Source organism: Sciurus carolinensis, chromosome 4, assembly GCF_902686445.1.
Source record: "Sciurus carolinensis chromosome 4, mSciCar1.2, whole genome shotgun sequence".
Lineage (NCBI taxonomy): Eukaryota > Metazoa > Chordata > Mammalia > Rodentia > Sciuridae > Sciurus > Sciurus carolinensis.
Window position 1 is genome coordinate 102,970,822 of NC_062216.1, and position 21,137 is coordinate 102,991,958.

The window sequence follows — 21,137 nt, forward strand, 5'->3', positions numbered from 1 at the left end:
GGCTACATTGCCAGTGCTATATCTCAATTTTAAGAGGAGGACAGTGAAAAGGTGAAAGTTTTCAACTTAATAAGGAAAGAAAAAATTTTAAGATGATGATATATGAAAGGATCCTATAAATACTAATATATATGTGTGTGTGTGTGTATATATATATATATATATATATACACACACATTTGTTTCAAAATATATTTTTTAAAAAGTCCAATGAGTATACAGCAAAGCTTACAGTGTCACTCCTTCCAAAGGCATGAAACTGGGGAGAGATGTGTAGAGTGGGCACTTGTCCTTTCACTCTTCATATAATAAATTACTTGAATTTTTAAAATAATTTTGCTTTGTAGATTTTAAAACCAGAAAAATGTAGTTCTAATTTTAGAAAATCTGCCAAAATGCATATTACATTAAGACCAATGAGCTTCATTTTAAAATTGTGTATGCTTTTGAAAACTGATTCATTATCATTGTCAGCCTATCCATAAATATAAAATTAACAGGTGTCTATTCATATTATGTTCCAACAGCGCTAGAAACTGAGAACTCATTAGTTTCCCAGGATTCATTACTTCACACTTTTTGGCAAGATGTTCATTGATATTACTCTGCTCACATGGCTATCTACATCAACACAAGTCCTCCATCACATACATCTTTCAAACACAAAAAAATAACCTGCTCCTTTCATACCAAATATTCTCTTCTCCAATATTTTCCAATAATTTATTTATGGCTTTATTTCTAAAACATTCATTTTTGACTGTTCTTTGCCAGTAAATAGCCACTTACGTGCTACTCTATGTCAGGCACTGTGCTAAATATTCTGAACACAAAGCTATACAAAAGATGCACCTGCCCTCAGTAGGTAAAGAAGACAAAAAACACTTTCCAAAGTTAAATATAGCTGGACGAGAAAAGGGTAGAGTAGACATACAAGGAATGTTTTCCTAAGCACCTACTTCATATTATTTGGTTTTTCTCTAATATTTTTTAAAGAAGAATTCTGATTTTTTTTAAAAAGAGAGGAAATAAATACTCTAGTAAGGATTCAAAACTACAAATATCATAACCCAAAATACAATAGCTAACCAATGTGATAAACTGTCTATCAAGTATCAAGAGATACAAAGAACAAAAATAATTTTTACTATTTGAATTTGGTGTGTGGGGAAAGGTACTGGGGATTGAACCCAGGAGGAGCACTTTACCACTGAACTTCATCCTTTTAAAAAAAATTTTATTTTGAGATAGGGTCTCACTAGGTTGCTTAGTGCTTTGCTGAGTAGCTGAGTCTGGCCTTGAACTTGAAATCCTCCTGTCTCAGCCTCCTGATTAACTTATATTCTTTAATATATATAATTGTATCTGTGGGAGGTGGAAATGTTGGGCAAAGGCTCAAACTTCCAGTTATAAGATAAACAAGTGCTAAGTCCTAATCTCTATAAATTTGGAGACTACTTTTGGGAACAGATACATGAACCAAGACTGATTCAATTTGCAGGATTTTAGGCTTAAAAGTTCTTATTGAAATAAAGTTTGATTTCATATTATTCTAGAATAACTCCAGGCATTCACTATTCAATGTGAATAATTCAATATTATTCTGGAGTAATTTCAAGGTATTCACCATTCAAAGGAAAAGACATTTGTTTTGTTTTGCTAAAACTGAACTCAAACTATATGAAAGACACTGCTGCTTTTCAATATAATTTTGTGAATTTTAGGCATCCAAGAATGGGTATTGCTTTTGGATGGTTACATTCTTTCTATTCTTATTGATATCCTATGAACTTTGTGTTATGTATTTTAATTAACGATTTACTTTTTCTAGTTGTAAAAATGAGCATGTTCTTTGTAGACATTCTGGATAATGCAGTTAAGATGAAAGAGAAAAAAAATAAAGAAACAAAAAAGGAAAAAAAAAAAGATAAGTTCTAGAAATCTAAAGTACAGTGTGGTGACTATAGTTAATAATACTATAACACAGTTACCTGCAATTTAGGAAGAGAAGTAACCTTTCATCTCTAGACATACAAATGTTAATTATGGGTGGTGACAAATCCATTAATTTGACTGTGGTCAGTACACAGTTATACATATATCAAATCATCATGTTATACACCTTGAATATGAAATATACAACTACTGGGTTATAAAACTACTTGTTGTTTCCTACCCTTATATTTTATTACTGCTAATAACTTTTGTCAACTCAATATTTTTTAATAAAATGTTTTTGAAAATCCTTAAAAAAAAGTCAAATATGTTAAAATATGACACTGGAACTGAACAGCCGTGAATAGTGGGAATTTGGTGACAACACAGCAAATAAATAATTTAAAATAAGACCTTTATCCTAAAAGGGATAATCTTGTGCCTTTCCACGTGATAAGAACCATGAAGCAACATTCATAGATCTGTTTGAAATAATATGAGAAATGATTGTAAATAATTCAGTTCTATGGTTAAAGATCTAAAACTTAAGATATGTGCCTCAAATTGTAGAATTAGTAGGAATAACCAAGATAATGTTTGCTACAAATATAGACAGAAAAACTACAAAGAAAAATAGATTGGAAAATAAATTTAAAATCCATAAAATTTATAGAATCATCTTAGAAATCATAAATACTATGATTTGAAAATGAAGCAAATCTGAATGTGGTCTTATAGGTCAATAATAGGTCATCTGTAACATACGGCAAAAGGTCTGACACAAATTGGACCTACTGAACTAGTGTGCAATCAATGCTCTCATCTTTTTCTTCTTTAAGTCATTAATGCACAGAAGAAAAGAAAGTTTGAAAGTTTGGAGATTATTTCAACCCCCTTTTCTACATTTCTAGCTGACTATAACACACCACTAACAAAAGGAAAAGTGCAGTGGGAGAAACTATTGAGGTATTTAAGAACAGCATCTAAATAATTAACAGGTACAAAAAAATACTAAGGAACTTGAACTATACAGCTATATTTTAATTTTTTTAATTAAATGGTATAGTAATAAATTATCTCAAGTTCTTTACAACTCTAAATTCTCATAATTCTAAAAATTGCAAATGCAGTTACTGAGCAGTACATTATTTCTTAGCAGATAATCTTACAGCACCATCTTCTGGTATAATATTACCAAGCATAGTCTAACAATCAGAAAATCAAAATCATGTTATAATGCCAATTTTACTTAGTAACACTTCATAGACCATGAAATTTAAAAATTCAAAATACAGTAACAATCTGGATTACTAAAGATGTTCTCTGTTAAGCAAGAGCAGAGGTCACCGAGTACTAGTCTCATTAATGCATTCAATTCTGGGAGGCAAAACTGAGATTGAATCAAGATTTTCTCAGGGTTCAGAAACTGGAAGACTAAAAGCATTACGAAGTTTATCAGAGTAACAGAGCAACAGGTAGTATCAAGACTTCAAAGACTGGCTGGGTGCAGTGGCACAATCCCAGTGACTCGTAGAACTGAAACAGGAGGATTACAAGTTTGAGGTCAGCCTAGGCAACTTAGCAAAACTGCATCTCAAAAAATAAAAAGGACTGGGGATGTAGCTCCGTGGCAGAGTGCCCCTGGGTTTAATCCTAGGACTGGGTTGGGTGGGAGAAGGCTTCTAAGACTGAAACGCTGGCACACAGTGGTGATGGCTACAAGCAATACGGCTGCCCATACCAAAGGAAAGAAGAAAAAACTCTAAATGAGGCAAAGATTTAAATTCAACCTGTTCAAGGAAGAAATAAATTTAACAATGTAAATTCTATCCACCAGAAGTTAGAGAAAAACACATGACAGGGTTAGGGGTATATCTCAAGTGGAAGAGCACCTGCCTAGCATTACTGAGGCCCTGAGTTCAACAGCAACAAAAGAAAGAAGGGAAGAAGGGAAGAAAGGAGGAAAGAAAACCATAAGACAAATAAATCCAAGAATATCGCCATGTGAACATATACAGAGACTTAGGAGATGTAATATCCTTTAACATTTAATTTAATCCTAACTAGTTACAAAGTAACAAATGGTGGGTATTTGCTCAGAAGGCACTGTTTTTAGCTAACATTTAAAATCTGCTCCCTCAGGCTGGGGAGGAGCACTTGCAGAGCATGCCCAGGCCCTGGATTCAACCCAAAGCACCACAAAAGAAAAAGAAGAAAAGGAAACCTGCTTACTATGTGCCATGCTCTGTACTAAACATTTTTAATTAATTTCTTCTAAACTTAGATAAGTCCACTTAGTATCTCTGTTTTTAAGTTGAGAGAACTGACATTCAAAGGCTAACTAACTGGTCAGTGGTTAAGAAGCACTCAGGTGGTAAAGCTACACAGAAAGTTAGTTTGTCCCTAGAGCCCACACACTACAATGACTTGCAGCTTACTGAACCCAAACTAACCCTGCATAACCTGTACACAGAACACAGTGATGATTCAGAGTGCATGGTCAGTGAAATTAAACAATCCACTGATCCCACAATTTTTAAAAAAATTTTTTAGATGTTGATAGGCTTTTATTCATTTATTTACCTGTGGTGCTGAGAATTGAACCCAGTGGCTTACACATGCTAGGCAAACGCACTACCACTGAGCCACAAACCCAGCCCCCTGATCCCACAATTTGATGAGAAACACGCAAGGATGTTTTTAAGTTAACTTTCAATATAGCGGCATAATAGCCAACATTTATATATGTCAGTCACCATTTTAACTTATTTAATCCTCACAAAAAGCCCTAAGACATTGGTATTATTATGTCATTTTTCCACTTCATGGAGGAGAAAAGTTAAGCCCAGAGATAATCAAAATGTAACCAAAACAATTAAATAACTAAAAAGTGCCAGACCAACAGCTGCAGTCTATGATCTTAACCACGACTCTGTTGCCCTAAGAAACACCACACTTCAGATTCAAGTGTTCTGTCGCTGCCTCCCTCAACAACAGCCAGGCCGAGGGCGCCCACTGCCTGGGCAATGGTCCTGGCTCTCCCTGTGTGTGACGCCATCTGGTTCCGCCCACTCTACTAAACCACACGTCATGGCCACGTTTTTCTTCAAATATTCTATTTAAATGGAAAAATTCTGAATAGTTCAGTCTGGATTTTAATAAAAGAAATCTAAAACTATAAATCAAATAATTTCAAAAGAAAACCAGAGAAATATCACCCAAGCACCGGCCCAGCAACTCACCTTAAAGTACTTCCTTCTCATCCGCGTCATGTTCATCAACATCACTCCAGAGTTCACTCCGGTTTTCCCATAGTACGGGTGCCTGGCGAAGCGATTGTACCATCCTATTCGGGGCTCCTCGTGTTCTGGTGCCATTGCAGCAATTTGTGTGGAATTGAATTTCTTCAGTAAAGACCAAATATCATCAACTGCTCGTAAAAAAAGGATATCAGTGTCGACATACAATAGCGAGTCGACTTCTTTCAGGATTAACTGTGAGGAAAGATATTTGAAACATTAACTAGGATCGTATTGATCTAATTTAAAAACATAAGAAGATTTAATTATAGAAGATATACCAAGGAGATAAGCTAATTGGCATTGATTTTTTACAGTACAGTAATTTTTCCTAAGTCTGTCATTTTTGACAATAGCAGACATAAATATACTATGCTAAATTTTATGTCAACTTGTAGAGAAGCTAGAAAAACAAAGCAGAAAACTCAATACTACAATTTGGAGGATAAAAGCATTATCCTCAAAGATCAGAAAAGAACTCTTTTTCACAACAGAAAATAACATTAATATAAGGTGGATTCTTATCTCAAATCTGAATTTCCTAGTATGAAAAATAAACTAATACAAATTAAGATCTTCTGAACTTGTCACGCACAGCCTGTGACACCAACCCTTACATCATTTTGTATCAACTAGTAAGGGTCACAGAACCATCCTGAAGCCAAGCCACCCAGTTCCAGACTCCTTGGTCTTTCTTCCATGCTTACTATCTCCCACTAAGTCAAAGAAAAATGTGCACTTAGGAAGGGTGAAGACAGGAATTGTCTTAGAAGAAAAACTGGCCATGCTTCACTTTTTGAGAGACACTGCATCTCCAACATGTACCTTCCATAGAGATGTTCAAGGGTAACTTTTTATTCTGCCTTACCCACACACTTTACAATGCAAATCCTACAAACTTAAAATGGATTGCTTCTCCTGTCTATGAGTAAGATTTGATGATGAAGTCAACCTACACCTTTTAAATTAAGCATATAGTGAGTACACTGGGCGTGGTAGCACATGCCTGTAATTCCAGCAGCTCAGGAGGCTGAGGCAGGAGGATCGCCAAGTTCAAAGTTAGCCTCATCAACTTAGTGAGGCCCTAAGCAACTTAGAGGGACCCTGTCTCAAGATAAAAAATTAAAAGGCCTGAGGATGTGACTAAGTGGTGAAGCACCCCTGGGTTCAATCTCCAGTACAAACACACACACACACACACACACACACACACACACACGCACGCACTTACAAGCCTAAAACTTCAGTTTTTTTCTTTTTTTTTTTTTTTCAATCTTAATCCCTTATTTGTATGCTTTTTACAATGGGAAGGAAGCCTTGGCAAGATCTTAGGATTTAGGGCTGGGGATGTAGCTTGATTCGTAGAGTGCTTGCCTGTCAAGCACAAGGCCCTGGGTTCAATCCCCAGCACCACAAAAAAAAAAAAAAAGTCTTAGGATTTAAATTTTTTAAGCACAGCATCAAAGATAATGGTAAGGCAGATCTGGCTATAAAAATTACAACTAAAATGTAACTCTAACACATATCCTAGATAAACTATATTCTTAACATGCAAAGGTTGTCCTAATCCATTTAAAAGTACAGGTAACTGAAACATCTTCCCCGTAGCTCACATGCTTTCCAGAAAACTGTCTGCTTTTAAATTCAGTACTTTTTCTACGATTGTAATTTTCTATTAATTTTTAAACTGATAATACCACAGGAGTTTTAAATGTCACAGTGGTCAGAACAAAAACTATGAATTTTAAAACTATGAGTGAAATCAACTCAAAATGAAAGAAGTAATCTGGATTCTGGTATTTTTAGATTAAAAAAAAAAATCAGGGTTTATCATCAGAGGACACCACCAAAGAACAACTCCACTCAATAAATGCTTTTTCTCTTTGAGTTCACATGCCTTAATTTTGTTACTATATTTAAGTGTCAGTTAGAAAAAGTAATTTAGCGTGGTATAAGGCAGAAATGTCATTTAATAATGCAATCTACCTAATTTCCCAAACTGTATGTGCATTATGCAACCTGAAGTTAACCCTGTCAAAGTACATCACTGGCAACGGGCCTGGCTCCATTAAGATCTGATCTCTATTCCTTCTTAGAGATGAAACCGCTCAAAGCAACTGCATGAGTTACACATATCAGAAATGTTATTTTGATAATAATTACTAAAAATTATTTATTTTCATATAATATGGGGGGGATGAAATCTAGGGCCTCACAAATGCAAGGCAAGTACTTTACCACTGAGCTCCATCCCTGACCCCAAATTTTTCATTTTTAACAGCATTATTATTATAGTTTTGACTTATTCCATATGAATTTATCTTGCATTCAAAAAGAAAATATCATATGCACATGTGTATTTGTTTAATTGTTTATATGTTAACTCCTCATAAATAATCTGTGTAAAAGTAAATTTCAAATTAATAAAACAAACAAACATGCCGGTAGGGACTTACTGGTAAGAATAATCTCTGGGAAGCACATGGTTTAAAGAGTTTTTTCCACTCCGCTGCATTCTCACTTGGGAAAGTAATGGGGTATAATGTGTAATTAAATGTTTGTAGAAATGACCAACTGTCAAGCTGAAAAATAAAAATAATATTTTCTTTAAAAAGAAACCAGTTTAGATTTTACTTTCAATTTTCTCCATAATATCATAAACCAATAGTTTAAAACAAAAGCGCTAAAAATTAAGAACCTGTACATCTTATGTTAGAAATTCAGAAAACTTCCACCACTGTCCTTGTTTTTATTCAAAGTCTAAAATCATAGTAATATGCCAGAAAGACTTTACCATTGAGATCCAAGACATAATCAAAGTTATTAGGATATGGACCAGAAAATCAGAAAGTTGAAAGAGCTTTGCAAGCTTTCATGTCCCTTAACTTTATCTGTGTAAATTCTCTCAATCCATAAACAAAATAAGATCAGAAAATTAAGCACTAATTTTATTACAAAAATATATACAATAAAAATGTTCACAAAGCCAGACTAATATAAAACTAGTTTGTCCATTTATGCATCATTTCAAAGTACATCAATATTCTTGATAAAAAAATACTCGGATAATTACATATTCAATGCTAATTTTTTTAAAATTTTAAAAAAAGAAAAATATATCTGAAAACCTATAATGAACATAATGCTGTTTTGAACTCAAGTTTAAGTACTATCTATTATTGTTGCTTCAACAGAATTGGTTTTGATTAGTTTTTTGGGTTTTGTTTGGTTTTGCTATTGCCCAGGCTGGTCTCGAATTCCTAGGCTCAAGGGATCCTCCTGCCTCTGCCCCCTGAGATGGGACCACAGGCACACCCACCAGTCTATCAGGTCTGGCTTTCGAATTGTTGATTCAAACCACCCAAAGAGCATCCAGAGACAATGGATGGGGTGGGGAGGAATGGCGGGGCAGGAGACTAAGTGGTTTTAGAAAACAATCCAGATAAAGATGATCTTTCTGAGTTATGACTGTGTTCAAGGATTTTTAAAAATTAGTATCTTCCAACATAGTTTATGTGAATACCTGTGTCCCTACACTCTGCTTTGGTGTCTCTGTTGATTATCTTAAAAGGCCAGCACTTTCATTTTGCCTCCCAACTTACTGACCCTTTCAATACTAACTTCAAAACAACATCTTCAACATTTTTCATTTAACATTATAATATTTACTTTTTGCTACCAAAAGCATGTTCCACCAAATAGTTGATATTCTTTCATCAAAAGCAAAACCAAAACATTCTTAGTACTACTTATCATAATCGAAGAAAATCTAAGTTTCAAAATGTGGTAGAGGCTACAACTGAGATGAAATAATGGTTTATTTTTTAAAATTACATTTCCAAGTGTTTCCACAGTTCATAGCAGTCTGTAAACAATTCTTTTAACTTATACCAGATTCATTCATTTTTTAAAACAATCCAGATAAAGAGATCAAGACCACAAAAGTATGTAATAAAAATGTAGATACCAGAAATATTTTTAAGTGTAAGTAAACCTCTATTAACTCTTGGAATCAAAGATGTAGGCAGAAAAGTAAGATCTGAAATTGCAAGTGGTATTTTTTCCTTGACATGCAAAATGAACTAAAAAAAAAAAAATCAGAGGTTCTCGGAACGGAACTGGCCCGCTAGTGAGAGCCTGTCTGAACAGAGCACGCTCCGAGTCCCGGAGCCCCTGCAGTGCAGTGTACTCCTGCAAAGAACCAGCGGAGAGGCTCGATCTGCAGTCAGCCTCAGGGATAAGGTCAGGGCAGCCGGAGACCTCTTCAGGCGGCTCTGCCCACTCCGGCTGCGGGCTCTCTTCACGGGGCGATCCAAGATGGCGGCCTAGAGGGAGACTGCACCCCCGGTCGCTCCAGAACCCAGGAGTTAAGAAGGGGAGGCATTGAGAGACTCGGACTGAAGTGGAGCCACAGGTGAGTCTGCCCACTGGGTAAAGCTCGGCCCGGGTGGCAGGCCCAGATAGAGGTGGCTTATCGGAGCCGGGCAGGGCAGCTAGAGTCATCCACAGGCAGTCCTGCGCACTCCGGCGGTGGGCCTCCCCCACACAGCCAGCTTCTCCAGGTTCTCGGAACGGAACTGGCCCGCTAGTGAGAGCCTGTCTGAACAGAGCACGCTCCGAGTCCCGGAGCTGCTGCAGTGCAGTGTACTCCTGCAAAGAACCAGTGGAGAGCCTCGATCTGCAATCAGCCTCAGGGATAAGGACAGGGCAGCCGGAGACCTCTTCAGGCGGCTCTGCCCACTCCGGCTGCGGGCTCTCTTCACGGGGCGATCCAAGATGGCGGCCTAGAGGGAGACTGCACCCCCGGTCGCTCCAGAACCCAGGAGTTAAGAAGGGGAGGCATTGAGAGACTCGGACTGAAGTGGAGCCACGGGTGAGTCTGCCCACTGGGTAAAGCTCAGCCCGGGTGGCAGGCCCAGATAGAGGTGGCTTAGCAGAGCCGGGCAGGGCAGCTTGAGTCTTCCCAAGGTAGTCTTCCACACTCCGGCAGTGGGCTCTTCCCACACGGCCAGCTGCACGGTGCAGGCCCACAGTGAGAGCATTTCCGCACAGAGCCAGTTCCAAAATGTGGAAGCAGTAGGGGGCTAGGGGCAGTATTCTTCGAATGAGCTGCTTTATCAGATTCCTCCAAGACATCAGGCTACTGAAGGCTGGGAGGTGATACACTGGAAATCTACTGGGACACTATAAGCCAATAGTGGAAAACTGCAATATCTCAGGGTCCCACTGACAACTGACCATTATGAGAAAACAAGGGAAGAAAATGTCCCAAACAAACCTAGATACTACATCAATAAAACCCAATGACAGCAGAGCAGAAGAAATGTCAGAAAGGGAGTTCAGAATGTACGTAATTAAAATGATCAGGGAAGCTAATGAGGAGATGAAAGAGCAAATGCAGGCATTGAAGGAGGAGATGAAAGAGCAAATGCAGGCATTAAATGATCGCACCAATCAACAGTTAAAAGACCAAATACGGGAAGCAAGAGATCATTTCAATAAAGAGTTAGAGATACTGAAAAAAAACCAAACTGAAATCCTTGAAATGAAGGAAACAATAAACCAAGTTAAAAACTCCATAGAAAGCATAACCAATAGGATAGAACACCTGGAAGACAGAACCTCAGACATTGAAGACAAAATATTTAACCTTGAAAACAAAGTGGAACAAACAGAGAAGATGGTAAGAAATCATGAACAGAATCTCCAAGAACTATGGGATATCATGAAAAGGCCAAATTTGAGAATTATTGGGATTGAGGAAGGCTTAGAGAAACAAACCAAAGGAATGAACAATCTATTCAATGAAATAATAACAGAAAATTTCCCAAATCTGAAGAACGAAATGGAAAACCAAGTACAAGAGGCTTATAGAACTCCAAACATACAAAATTACAACAGACCCACACCAAGGCACATTATTATGAAAATACCTAACATACAAAATAAAGACAGAATTTTAAAGGCCGCGAGAGAAAAGAATCAAATTACATTCAGAGGGAAACCAATAAGAATATCAGCAGATTTTTCAATCCAGACCCTAAAAGCTAGAAGGGCCTGGAACAACATATACCAAGCCCTGAAAGAAAATGGATGCCAACCAAGAATCTTATACCCAGCAAAACTTACCTTCAAATTTGACGATGAAATAAGATCCTTCCATGATAAACAAAAGCTAAAGGAATTTACAAAAAGAAAGCCAGCATTACAGAACATTCTCAGCAAAATATTCCATGAGGAAGAGATGAAAAACAACGATGCAAATCAGCAACAGGAGGCGCTAGCCTAAAGGAATAGCCAAATAAAGGAGAAACCAAATCATGTCAAAAACAAATATGAGTCAATTGACTGGGAATACAAATCATATCACAATAATAACCCTGAATGTTAATGGCCTGAATTCATCAATCAAAAGACACAGACTGGCAGATTGGATTAAAAAGAAAAATCCAACAATATGCTGCCTGCAAGAGACACATCTCATAGAAAGAGACACCCATAGACTAAAGGTGAAAGGATGGGGAAAAACATACCATGCACACGGACACAGCAAAAAAGCTGGAGTATCCATCCTCATCTCAGATAATGTGGACTTCAAACCAAAACTAGTCAGAAGGGATAAAGAAGGACATTACATGCTGCTTAAGGGAAGCATAAATCAGCAAGACATAACAATCATAAATATCTATGCCCCGAACATTGGCTCATCCACGTACGTCAAACAAATCCTTCTCAATTCCAGAAATCAAATAGACCACAACACAATAATACTAGGCGATTTTAACACACCTCTCTCACCACTGGATAGATCGTCCAAACAAAAATTGAATAAAGAAACTATAGATCTCAACAACACAATCAGCAATTTAGACTTAACGGACATATATAGAATATACCATCCAACAAAGAATGAATACACTTTCTTCTCAGCAGCACATGGACCCTTCTCTAAAATAGACCATATTTTATGCCACAAAGCTACTGTTAGTAAATACAAGAAGATAGAGATACTACCTTGTACTCTATCAGATCATAATGGATTGAAATTAGAAATAAATGACAGAATAAAAAACAGAAACTTCTCCAATACCTGGAGACTAAATAATACACTATTATATGATGAATGGATAACAGAAGACATCAGGAGGGAAATAAAAAAATTCTTAGAAGTAAACGAGAACAAAGACACATCATATCAAAATCTCTGGGACACTATGAAAGCAGTACTTAGAGGAAGATTTATTTCATGGGGTGCATTCAAAAAAAGAAGTAGAAATCAACAAATAAACGAGTTAACACTACAGCTCAAAGCACTAGAAAAAGAAGAGCAGACCAATACCAAAAGTAGTAGAAGACAGGAAATAGTTAAAATCAGAGCCGAAATCAACGAAATCGAAACAAAAGAAACAATCGGAAAAATTAATAAAATAAATAGTTGGTTCTTTGAAAAAATAAATAAAATTGATAAACCCTTAGCCACACTAACAAAGAGAAAGAGGGAGAAAACTCAAATTACTAAAATTCGGAATGAACAAGGAAACATCACAACAGACACGAGTGAAATACAAAACATAATTAGAAGCTATTTCGAAAATCTATACTCCAACAAAACAGAAAACCTTGAAGACATCAACAAATTTCTAGAGACATATGAACTACCTAAACTGAACGAGGAGGACATACACAACTTAAATAAACCAATTTCAAGCAATGAAATAGAAGAGGTCATCAAAAGCCTACCAACAAAGAAAAGTCCAGGACCAGATGGGTTCTCAGCCGAGTTCTATAAAACCTTTAAAGAAGAGCTCATTCCAATACTCCTCAAACTATTCCATGAAATAGAAGAGGAGGGAACCCTACCAAACTCGTTCTATGAAGCCAATATCACCCTGATACCTAAACCAGACAGAGACACATCAAGGAAAGAAAATTTCAGACCAATATCCTTAATGAACATCGATGCAAAAATTCTCAACAAAATTTTAGCAAATCGCATACAAATATATATTAAAAAGATAGTGCACCACGATCAAGTGGGTTTTATCCCAGGGATGCAAGGTTGGTTCAACATTCGGAAATCAATAAATGTCATTCACCATATCAACAGACTTAAAGTTAAGAATCACATGATTATTTCAATAGATGCAGAAAAAGCATTTGATAAAATACAGCATCCCTTCATGCTCAAAACACTAGAAAAAATTGGGGTAATGGGAACATTCCTAAACATTATAAAGGCCATCTACGCTAAGCCCATGGCTAATATCATTCTAAATGGTGAAAAACTGAAAGCGTTCCCCCTAAAAACTGGAACAAGGCAGGGATGCCCTCTTTCACCGCTTCTATTCAACATCGTCCTTGAGACTCTAGCCAGAGCAATCAGACAAACCAAAGAAATTAAAGGGATACGAATAGGAAAAGAAGAACTCAAACTATCCCTGTTCGCTGATGACATGATTATATATTTAGAGGAACCTGGAAATTCCACCAGAAAACTTTTAGAACTCATAAGTGAATTCACTAAAGTAGCAGGTTACAAGATCAATGCTCATAAATCCAATGCATTTTTATACATAAGTGATGAATCTTCAGAAAGAGAAATTAGGAAAACTACTCCATTCACAATAGCATCGAAAAAAATAAAATACTTGGGAATCAATCTCACAAAAGAGGTGAAAGACCTCTACAATGAGAACTACAGAACACTAAAGAAAGAAATTCAAGAAAACCTTAGAAGATGGAAAGATCTCCCATGTTCCTGGATAGGCAGAATTAATATCGTCAAAATGGCTATACTACCTAAAGTTCTATAAAAAACCTAGAATAGCTAAAGCAATCCTCAGTAGCAAGAGCGAAGCAGGGGGTATTGCAATACCAGATCTTCAACTCTACTACAAAGCAATAGTAACAAAAACGGCATGGTATTGGTACCAAAATAGACAGGTAGATCAATGGTACAGAATAGAGGACATGGACACAAACCCAAATAAATACAATTTTCTCATACTAGACAAAGGTTCCAACAATATGCAATGGAGAAAAGATAGCCTCTTCAACAAATGGTGCTGGGAAAACTGGAAAACTATATGCAATAGAATGAAACTAAACCCCTATCTCTCACCCTACACAAAACTCAACTCAAAATGGATCAAGGACCTCGGAATCAGACCAGAGACCCTGCATCTTATAGAAGAAAAGTAGGTCCAAATCTTCAACTTGTTGGCTCAGGATCAGATTTCCTTAACAGGACTCCCATAGCACAAGAAATAAAAGCAAGAATAAACAACTGGGATAGATTCAAACTAAAAAGCTTTCTCTCAGCAAAGGAAACTATCAGAAATGTGAAGAGAGAGCCTACAGAGTGGGAGAATATCTTTGCCAACCATACCTCAGATAGAGCGCTAATTTCCAGAATCTATAAAGAACTCAAAAAACTCTACACGAAGAATACAAATAATCCAATCAACAAATGGGCTAAGGAAATGAACAGACACTTCACAGAAGAAGATGTACAAGTAATCACCAGATATATGAAAAAATGTTCAACATCCCTAGTAATAAGGGAAATGCAAATCAAAACCACCCTAAGATTTCATCTCACCCCAATTAGAATGGCGATTATCAAGAATACAAGCAACAATAGGTGTTGGCGAGGATGTGGTGAAAAAGGAACACTCATACATTGCTGGTGGGGTTGCAAATTGGTGCAACCACTCTGGAAAGCAGTGTGGAGATTCCTCAGAAAGCTTGGAATGGAAACACCATTTGACCCAGCTATCCCACTCCTTGGCCTATACCCAAAGGACTTAAAATCAGCATACTACAGAGATACAGCCACATCAATGTTCATTGCTGCTCAATTCACCATAGCCAGATTGTGGAACCAACCTAGATGCCCTTCAGTTGATGAATGGATAAAGAAACTGTGGCATATTTATACAATGGAATATTACTCCACAATGAAGAATGATAAAATTATGGCATTTGTAGGCAAATGGTCGAAATTGGAGAATATCATGCTAAGTGAGATAAGCCAATCTCAAAAAACTAAAGGACAAATGATCTCGCTGATAAGCGGATGAGGACATATAATGGGGGGTGGGAGGGGCTAGCATTAGGTTTAGGGTTAGGTTTAGAGTTAGGCTAAGGAGAGCAGTAAGAATGAAGGAAAGAAGGACTGTGTAGAGGGAAAAGAGGGGTGGGAGGGGTGGGAGGGGTGGGAGGGGTGGGGGGGAGGGGAAAAATATAATAAACATCATTACCCTATGTAAACGTAAAAAAAAAAAATAAATAAATAAAAAAAAAAAAATCAACCAAGCATAAAAATCCAAATCAGGTTGAAAGTATAATTTAGTGGGACTAGGGGTGAAGAATGAGAGAGAATAAACAGTCATTAGCATCATCTTTGTCACCAACTCAGAACACTAGGTAGTAGGATTTCAGGTGAGTTTGTTTTTTTAAAAAATATGTTCTCCCTGTACCTGATCTCCAATTCTTTTTTTTTTTTTTTTTTTAAGAATTTCAGGGCTGGGGAGATAGCTCAGTCGGTAAGAGTGCTTGCCTTGCAAGCACAAGGCCCTGGGTTCTATCCCAGCACCACAAAAAAAAAAAAAGAATTTCAGCTTTTTTTTTTTTTAAACTTTATTTTATTTAGTTTTGTATGTGGTACTAAGGATCAAACCCAGTGCCTCACGCATGCTAGGCAAGCGCTCCACCACTGAGCCACAATCCTAGCCCTGATCTCCAATTCTTACATAGTAATTTTTGTTGTTGTTAAGGTTACAAGGCTTCCCTGATTAAAAAGTATATTTTTGGGCTAGGGTTGCAGTTCAGTGGTGGAGCAATTCCCTTGCATATGTGAGGCACTGGGTTCGATCCTCAGCACCACATAACAATAAATAAAATAAAGGTATTGTGTCCATCTACAAATAAAAATATTTTATAACAAAAAGTATATTTTCTACCCTAACAGCTAGGATGGTCTTATGACTAAATTCAAACCAACAGAATACTGGATTGGCAGAAATGTCATAACCATGCCTGGATAGTATCCTCAAAGAGAGGGAAGGGATTGCCCTTTTTCACTCAATCCTCTCTCTCTCCTCACGTTGGAAAGAATAGGGGTGTAATGGCTGGAGTTTGTGTAGTAATCTTGGATCATAAGGTTGAAGCTTTATGTTGAAAATGATTCTGCCGAAATCAGGAAAAAACAGAGCCCCTACGACAGAGGCTACTTTTATACATAAGAGTAATAAACTATCTTGATTACTACTCAGCCAAAACATCCTAGAACTATAGTAGGTAAATTAAAATCTTCATGCTTGGTAAAGGACTTTAAGTTGCCTATTCCAGTTCAAAGACAAATCTTCCTCTGGACTCCTAGGTGGATGTTGTTATAAGGAGCACTCTCCACTCTAAGAGAACAGAGTTACAGAAAAAAAATTTTTGTACAATACAGGAATAAAACAACATTCTAGTATACTGTATATTAAATATTCAACTCTACGACCTTGACTAAGTCTCAAATACTTACTCTAGCTTTAAAGCTATCATGCAGTTGATCCTCAGCAAAAATATGGAACTGCAGAGGTTTGACGCTGAAAATGATAGCTGACTTCAGCATGGTTAGAGTTTCTTCCAGTCTTTCACCACAGGCAACTACAGCAAGGTGCATTTTCTCAAGAGGCTCTATTTTCAGACTGTACCTAACAGGAAAGAAAACACATTTTCCAACAGGTTAGCATATTTACAGGTATATGGTATTTTAACCATGTTCAAAAACGTAAGCTCAAAACTTCTATTTAAAGGGCAAAAAAATATATATCAAATTACAATGCGGAATCAATCAATCATATATTTCTGTACCCTCAGTCTTTACCAATGTTGCTGACTAGGAACCACAGAACACAAAAAATTAATACTTTCTCATCTCTTCCCAAAATACATGACAGTACCACTGTCACTGCCCCATAAGTTAGAAGTTAATTCATTACTCATTCTGGATGCTTTAGGGCCTGAGGGCTTAATTCTCTCAAGAAGCCTGTTGATCCTTAGAAAACTTGGAATGGAACCACCATTTGACCCAGCTATCCCACTCCTTGGCCTATACCCAAAGGACTTAAAATCAGCATACTACAGAGATACAGCCACATCAATGTTCATAGCTGCTCAGTTCACAATAGCCAGATTGTGGAACCAACCTAGATGTCCTTCAATTGATGAATGGATAAAGAAAATGCGGTATATATATACAATGGAATATTACTCAGTCATAAAGAATGATAAAATTATGGCATTTGCAGGCAAATGGATGAAACTGGAGAATATCATGCTAAGTGAGATAAGCCAATCTCAAAAAACCAATGGACGAATGATATCACTAATAAGTGGATGATGACACATAATGGGGGGTGGGAGGGGTTAGTGTTAGGGTTAGAGTTAGGGTTAGGGAGGGGGGCAAGAATGGAGGAAGGAAGGACTGTATAGAGGGAAAAGAGGGGTGGGGGGGAAGGGGAAAAAAATAACAGAATGAATCAAACAACATTACCCTATGTAAATTTATGATTGCACAAATGGTATGCCTTTACGCCATGTACAGAGAAACAACATGTATCCCATTTGTTTACAATAAAAAAAAATTAAAAAAAAAATAAAGAAAACCTTAGAAGATGGAAAAAAAAAAAAAAGAAGCCTGTTGAGAAAAAACCTCATTTAAAAAAATAAAAAAACTTAAACATTCTTATTTAATCTAAACCCTTCCCACACCAACTTCAACAAACCAGCAGATCCCTATGAAGCAAATCAGTCGTAATTTCATCCATAAATATTTCGGTATTACATCTAGTCTTAAACCGTGGCTGTTAACAGGAAATTTCCTTTACATACAATTTTCAAAATCACACATCCAATCCCATTTACCAAATATTCAGCAAGATACAAACATTTCTAAGAGGACCTAAAATACACCAGCAAAACACTAATGTGTCTTTTTGGAAGGAGAGAAGTCCTGAGTCCCAGTAGTGGCCAACACTGCCACAACCCCTTCCAACAGAGAGCAGCAGAGACTCCAGGCTTAAGTGGCCCAACTTGCCTCTGCTGTGCCACTGCTCTTGCTCCGCTGGCGTGGACATCACTGGGTCTTGCTTTGCGCTCTCCATCCTTTCCCACCAACAGTGTTAGACAGAAGTGGGAACCCTTCCCCTCCCCTCCCCAGCACCCTCCGTCCCTTTCCTCTTTCTGTTGAGCCCGTCGGTTCCTAACATGGAAACTGAACCTGTATCAACAGAGGGGAGACTACTTATGCTTTCGCATTTATTATAGGGGACATGAACTCAGTTCCTCTCAAAGAGGTGAAAGCCAAGAGACACAGCTGAATAAGGAAATCAAAATACAACAATTGTACAGAACTCTGCATCTCATCTTCCTCGTAACTGCCTCCAGTTCATTTATTAAAACATCATGATCTGAGAATCTTCATGACTACATCAGACTGCTTAACTGGCCATAATAAGATCTAACCCCTAAGTCAAAAGCCAAGAAAAGATTTTAAAAGTAAGCTAGAATGGTCATACATTGTGCAAAGAATTCTCCAATATGGAGATAAGAGGTATAGTAAACCTTCATCCAGAGGAAAAATTTCCTCTAAAATCAGTCCCAGAGACGACTCCTCCCAGGCCTTTCAGCAAGGGTTGTTTTGGTCACACTGCCAATGCTCTTTGCACCAATCTCTGCAGGGATAACATCAACTACATTGCATTTGTTCTTTCCTTAAGTATCCCTTTTTAGTAAAAGTAACATATAACAGCACAAACTCCAACACCTAAGCTGAAAAAATGAAACATACTCTAAAGATGTCTTTGCCCACACGCCAAGGACACGAAAATCAATTGTAACTTGAAGAAATATAAAGTAAATCAGAAATGGTGGTGCACACCTGTCATTCCAGAGACTTGGAGTAATGCAGGAGAATTTCAAGTTTGAGGCCAGCCTCAGCAACTTAGCAAGACCCTGTTTCAATATAAAAATTAAAAAGGGATGGGGAGTATTCAGTGGCAAAATGCCCCTGGGTTTAACCCTGAAGGGGTTGAAAAAAAGAAATCTAAGCTTCTATATTAAGGAAATGATAACTAAAACCTTAACAGCCATGGGAAGCAGTTGTTCAGACTCTACTAACAGAATGATCGATTCTGGTTAAGAATAGGCTATATTTTAACCACAGTATGAATTAATAACCTTATGGAGTTAAAGGAATGTTATCCAAAAGAATACACAAAAGTCAAACCTATTTTTCTACTTAATTCGAAGGTTCTTTGGATAACTTAAAGATAAACCAGGGGTTCCCATGGTTAAACGTGGCATAACCTGAGCACCAAAAGTGCTACAGTAATGAGCTCCTGCTCACGTCCCATGTGGGCAAGGGAGTAGGTACCCATTGGAGGGATAGGCTGGCTGTGCAATAAAAGCTATGAAAGTAGTATGTCAAGAAATAAAGACGGGTCTGGGGCTCAGTGGTAGAGTGCTTGCTAGCATGTGTAAGGCACTGGGTTTGATCCTCAGCACCACATAAAAATAAATAAATAAAAACCAAAGGTATTGTGTCCATTTACAACCAAAAAAAAAAGAAAGAAAAAAAAGAAAGAAATAAAAAGGCTGAGGCAGGGGATCTCAAATTCAAAGCCAGCCTGAGCAAAAGCAAGGGGCTAAGCAACTCAATGAGACCCTGTCTTTAAATAAAAATACAAAATAGGGCTAGGCATGTGGCTCAGAGATAGAGTACCCCTGAGTTCAATCCCTGGTACCAAAAACAAACAACAACAACAACAACAACAAAAAAAAAAAAACGGCAAGAATTATATATTTTCAAAGCAGGGCATGACCAGTTGATCTGACCAAAGGGGTCTGACTTTTAAGAAAGAAAAAGCCCACACTTGCTTTACTGATATCAGTACAGACCAAAGGGGATTGATAGGGATCTCCTTCAGCGGAGACAGGATGAGAGAAGAGATAAACAGGCTGTGCTTGGCAGGTTACGCCCATCTCTGACAGCTGTGTTTGAACTTGGAGATGTGAGCTAGGTCAGGGTGCCAGCATGATCTGGGCTTTCTTGAACCAAACCAGGGAATTTCACCCAGGAGTTCCCAGAAGAGTAGCTTCCCTGCCTTAATGGCTCAAACATTGCCCAGTTCACACACAGTTCACACATGGCTCCCACCAATGAACAATGTATCAGATTTAAAAAACAAAGCCATGAGTCCAAATGATATTAAATAAAGGGGTGAGAAGAAACTCTTCTTTTTTAAGATGAATACCAAACCATAAAAGTAGAAAGAATGACTTAATTATAAAAATCACTATCTTGCAATCATCTTTGTAACAATATCTGGACTAAAAACCACAAGCAACAAGGCATTTTCTCACGTATTATAAAGGGGATAAAGATGCCGCTTAGTGTAAAAATGGGAGAATTTCACTGTAACCATGTGATCAGACTTAGCCAATAAGTGTTAAGCATGTGATATCAGCTGCCTCCTGACAGTATGATCAAAGATGATCTCCTATGAAGTAAACTGGCCACAAAACTTAAATCTAATCATGAGGACACAGGCAAATCCAAATTAAGGGTCATTCTGCAAAACACAACAAAAATATGTCACAAAAGATACTATCACCACTGGGCGTGGTGGCGCACACCTGTAATACCAGCAGTTCCCGAGGCTGAGGCAGGAAGATTGCAATTTCAAAGCCAGCCTCAGCAACAGTGAGGCGCTAAGCAACTAGTGAGATCCTGTCTCTAAATGAAATACATAATAGGGCTGGGGATGTGGCTCCGTGGTTGAGATCCCCTGAGTTCCATCCCTGGTACCAGCTCCACCCCCCACCGCTACCAACCCCCCAAAAGCCAGG

The 21,137-nt window shown here is 37.5% G+C and overlaps 1 protein-coding gene across 2 annotated transcripts in view; it reads right to left on the reverse strand.

Annotated features, from left to right (window-relative positions):
- Gxylt1 (glucoside xylosyltransferase 1) overlaps window positions 1-21,137 on the reverse strand; it is a 44,871-nt gene that overhangs the window by 9,712 nt on the left and 14,022 nt on the right. For both annotated transcript variants that reach the window (XM_047550205.1, XM_047550204.1), the window contains 3 exons: window positions 16,768-16,939; window positions 7,691-7,816; window positions 5,178-5,429 (listed from right to left, as the gene is read on the reverse strand). In XM_047550205.1, the coding sequence (XP_047406161.1) occupies window positions 5,178-5,429; window positions 7,691-7,816; window positions 16,768-16,939 (550 nt within the window). The remainder of the gene's footprint in view (window positions 1-5,177; window positions 5,430-7,690; window positions 7,817-16,767; window positions 16,940-21,137) is intronic.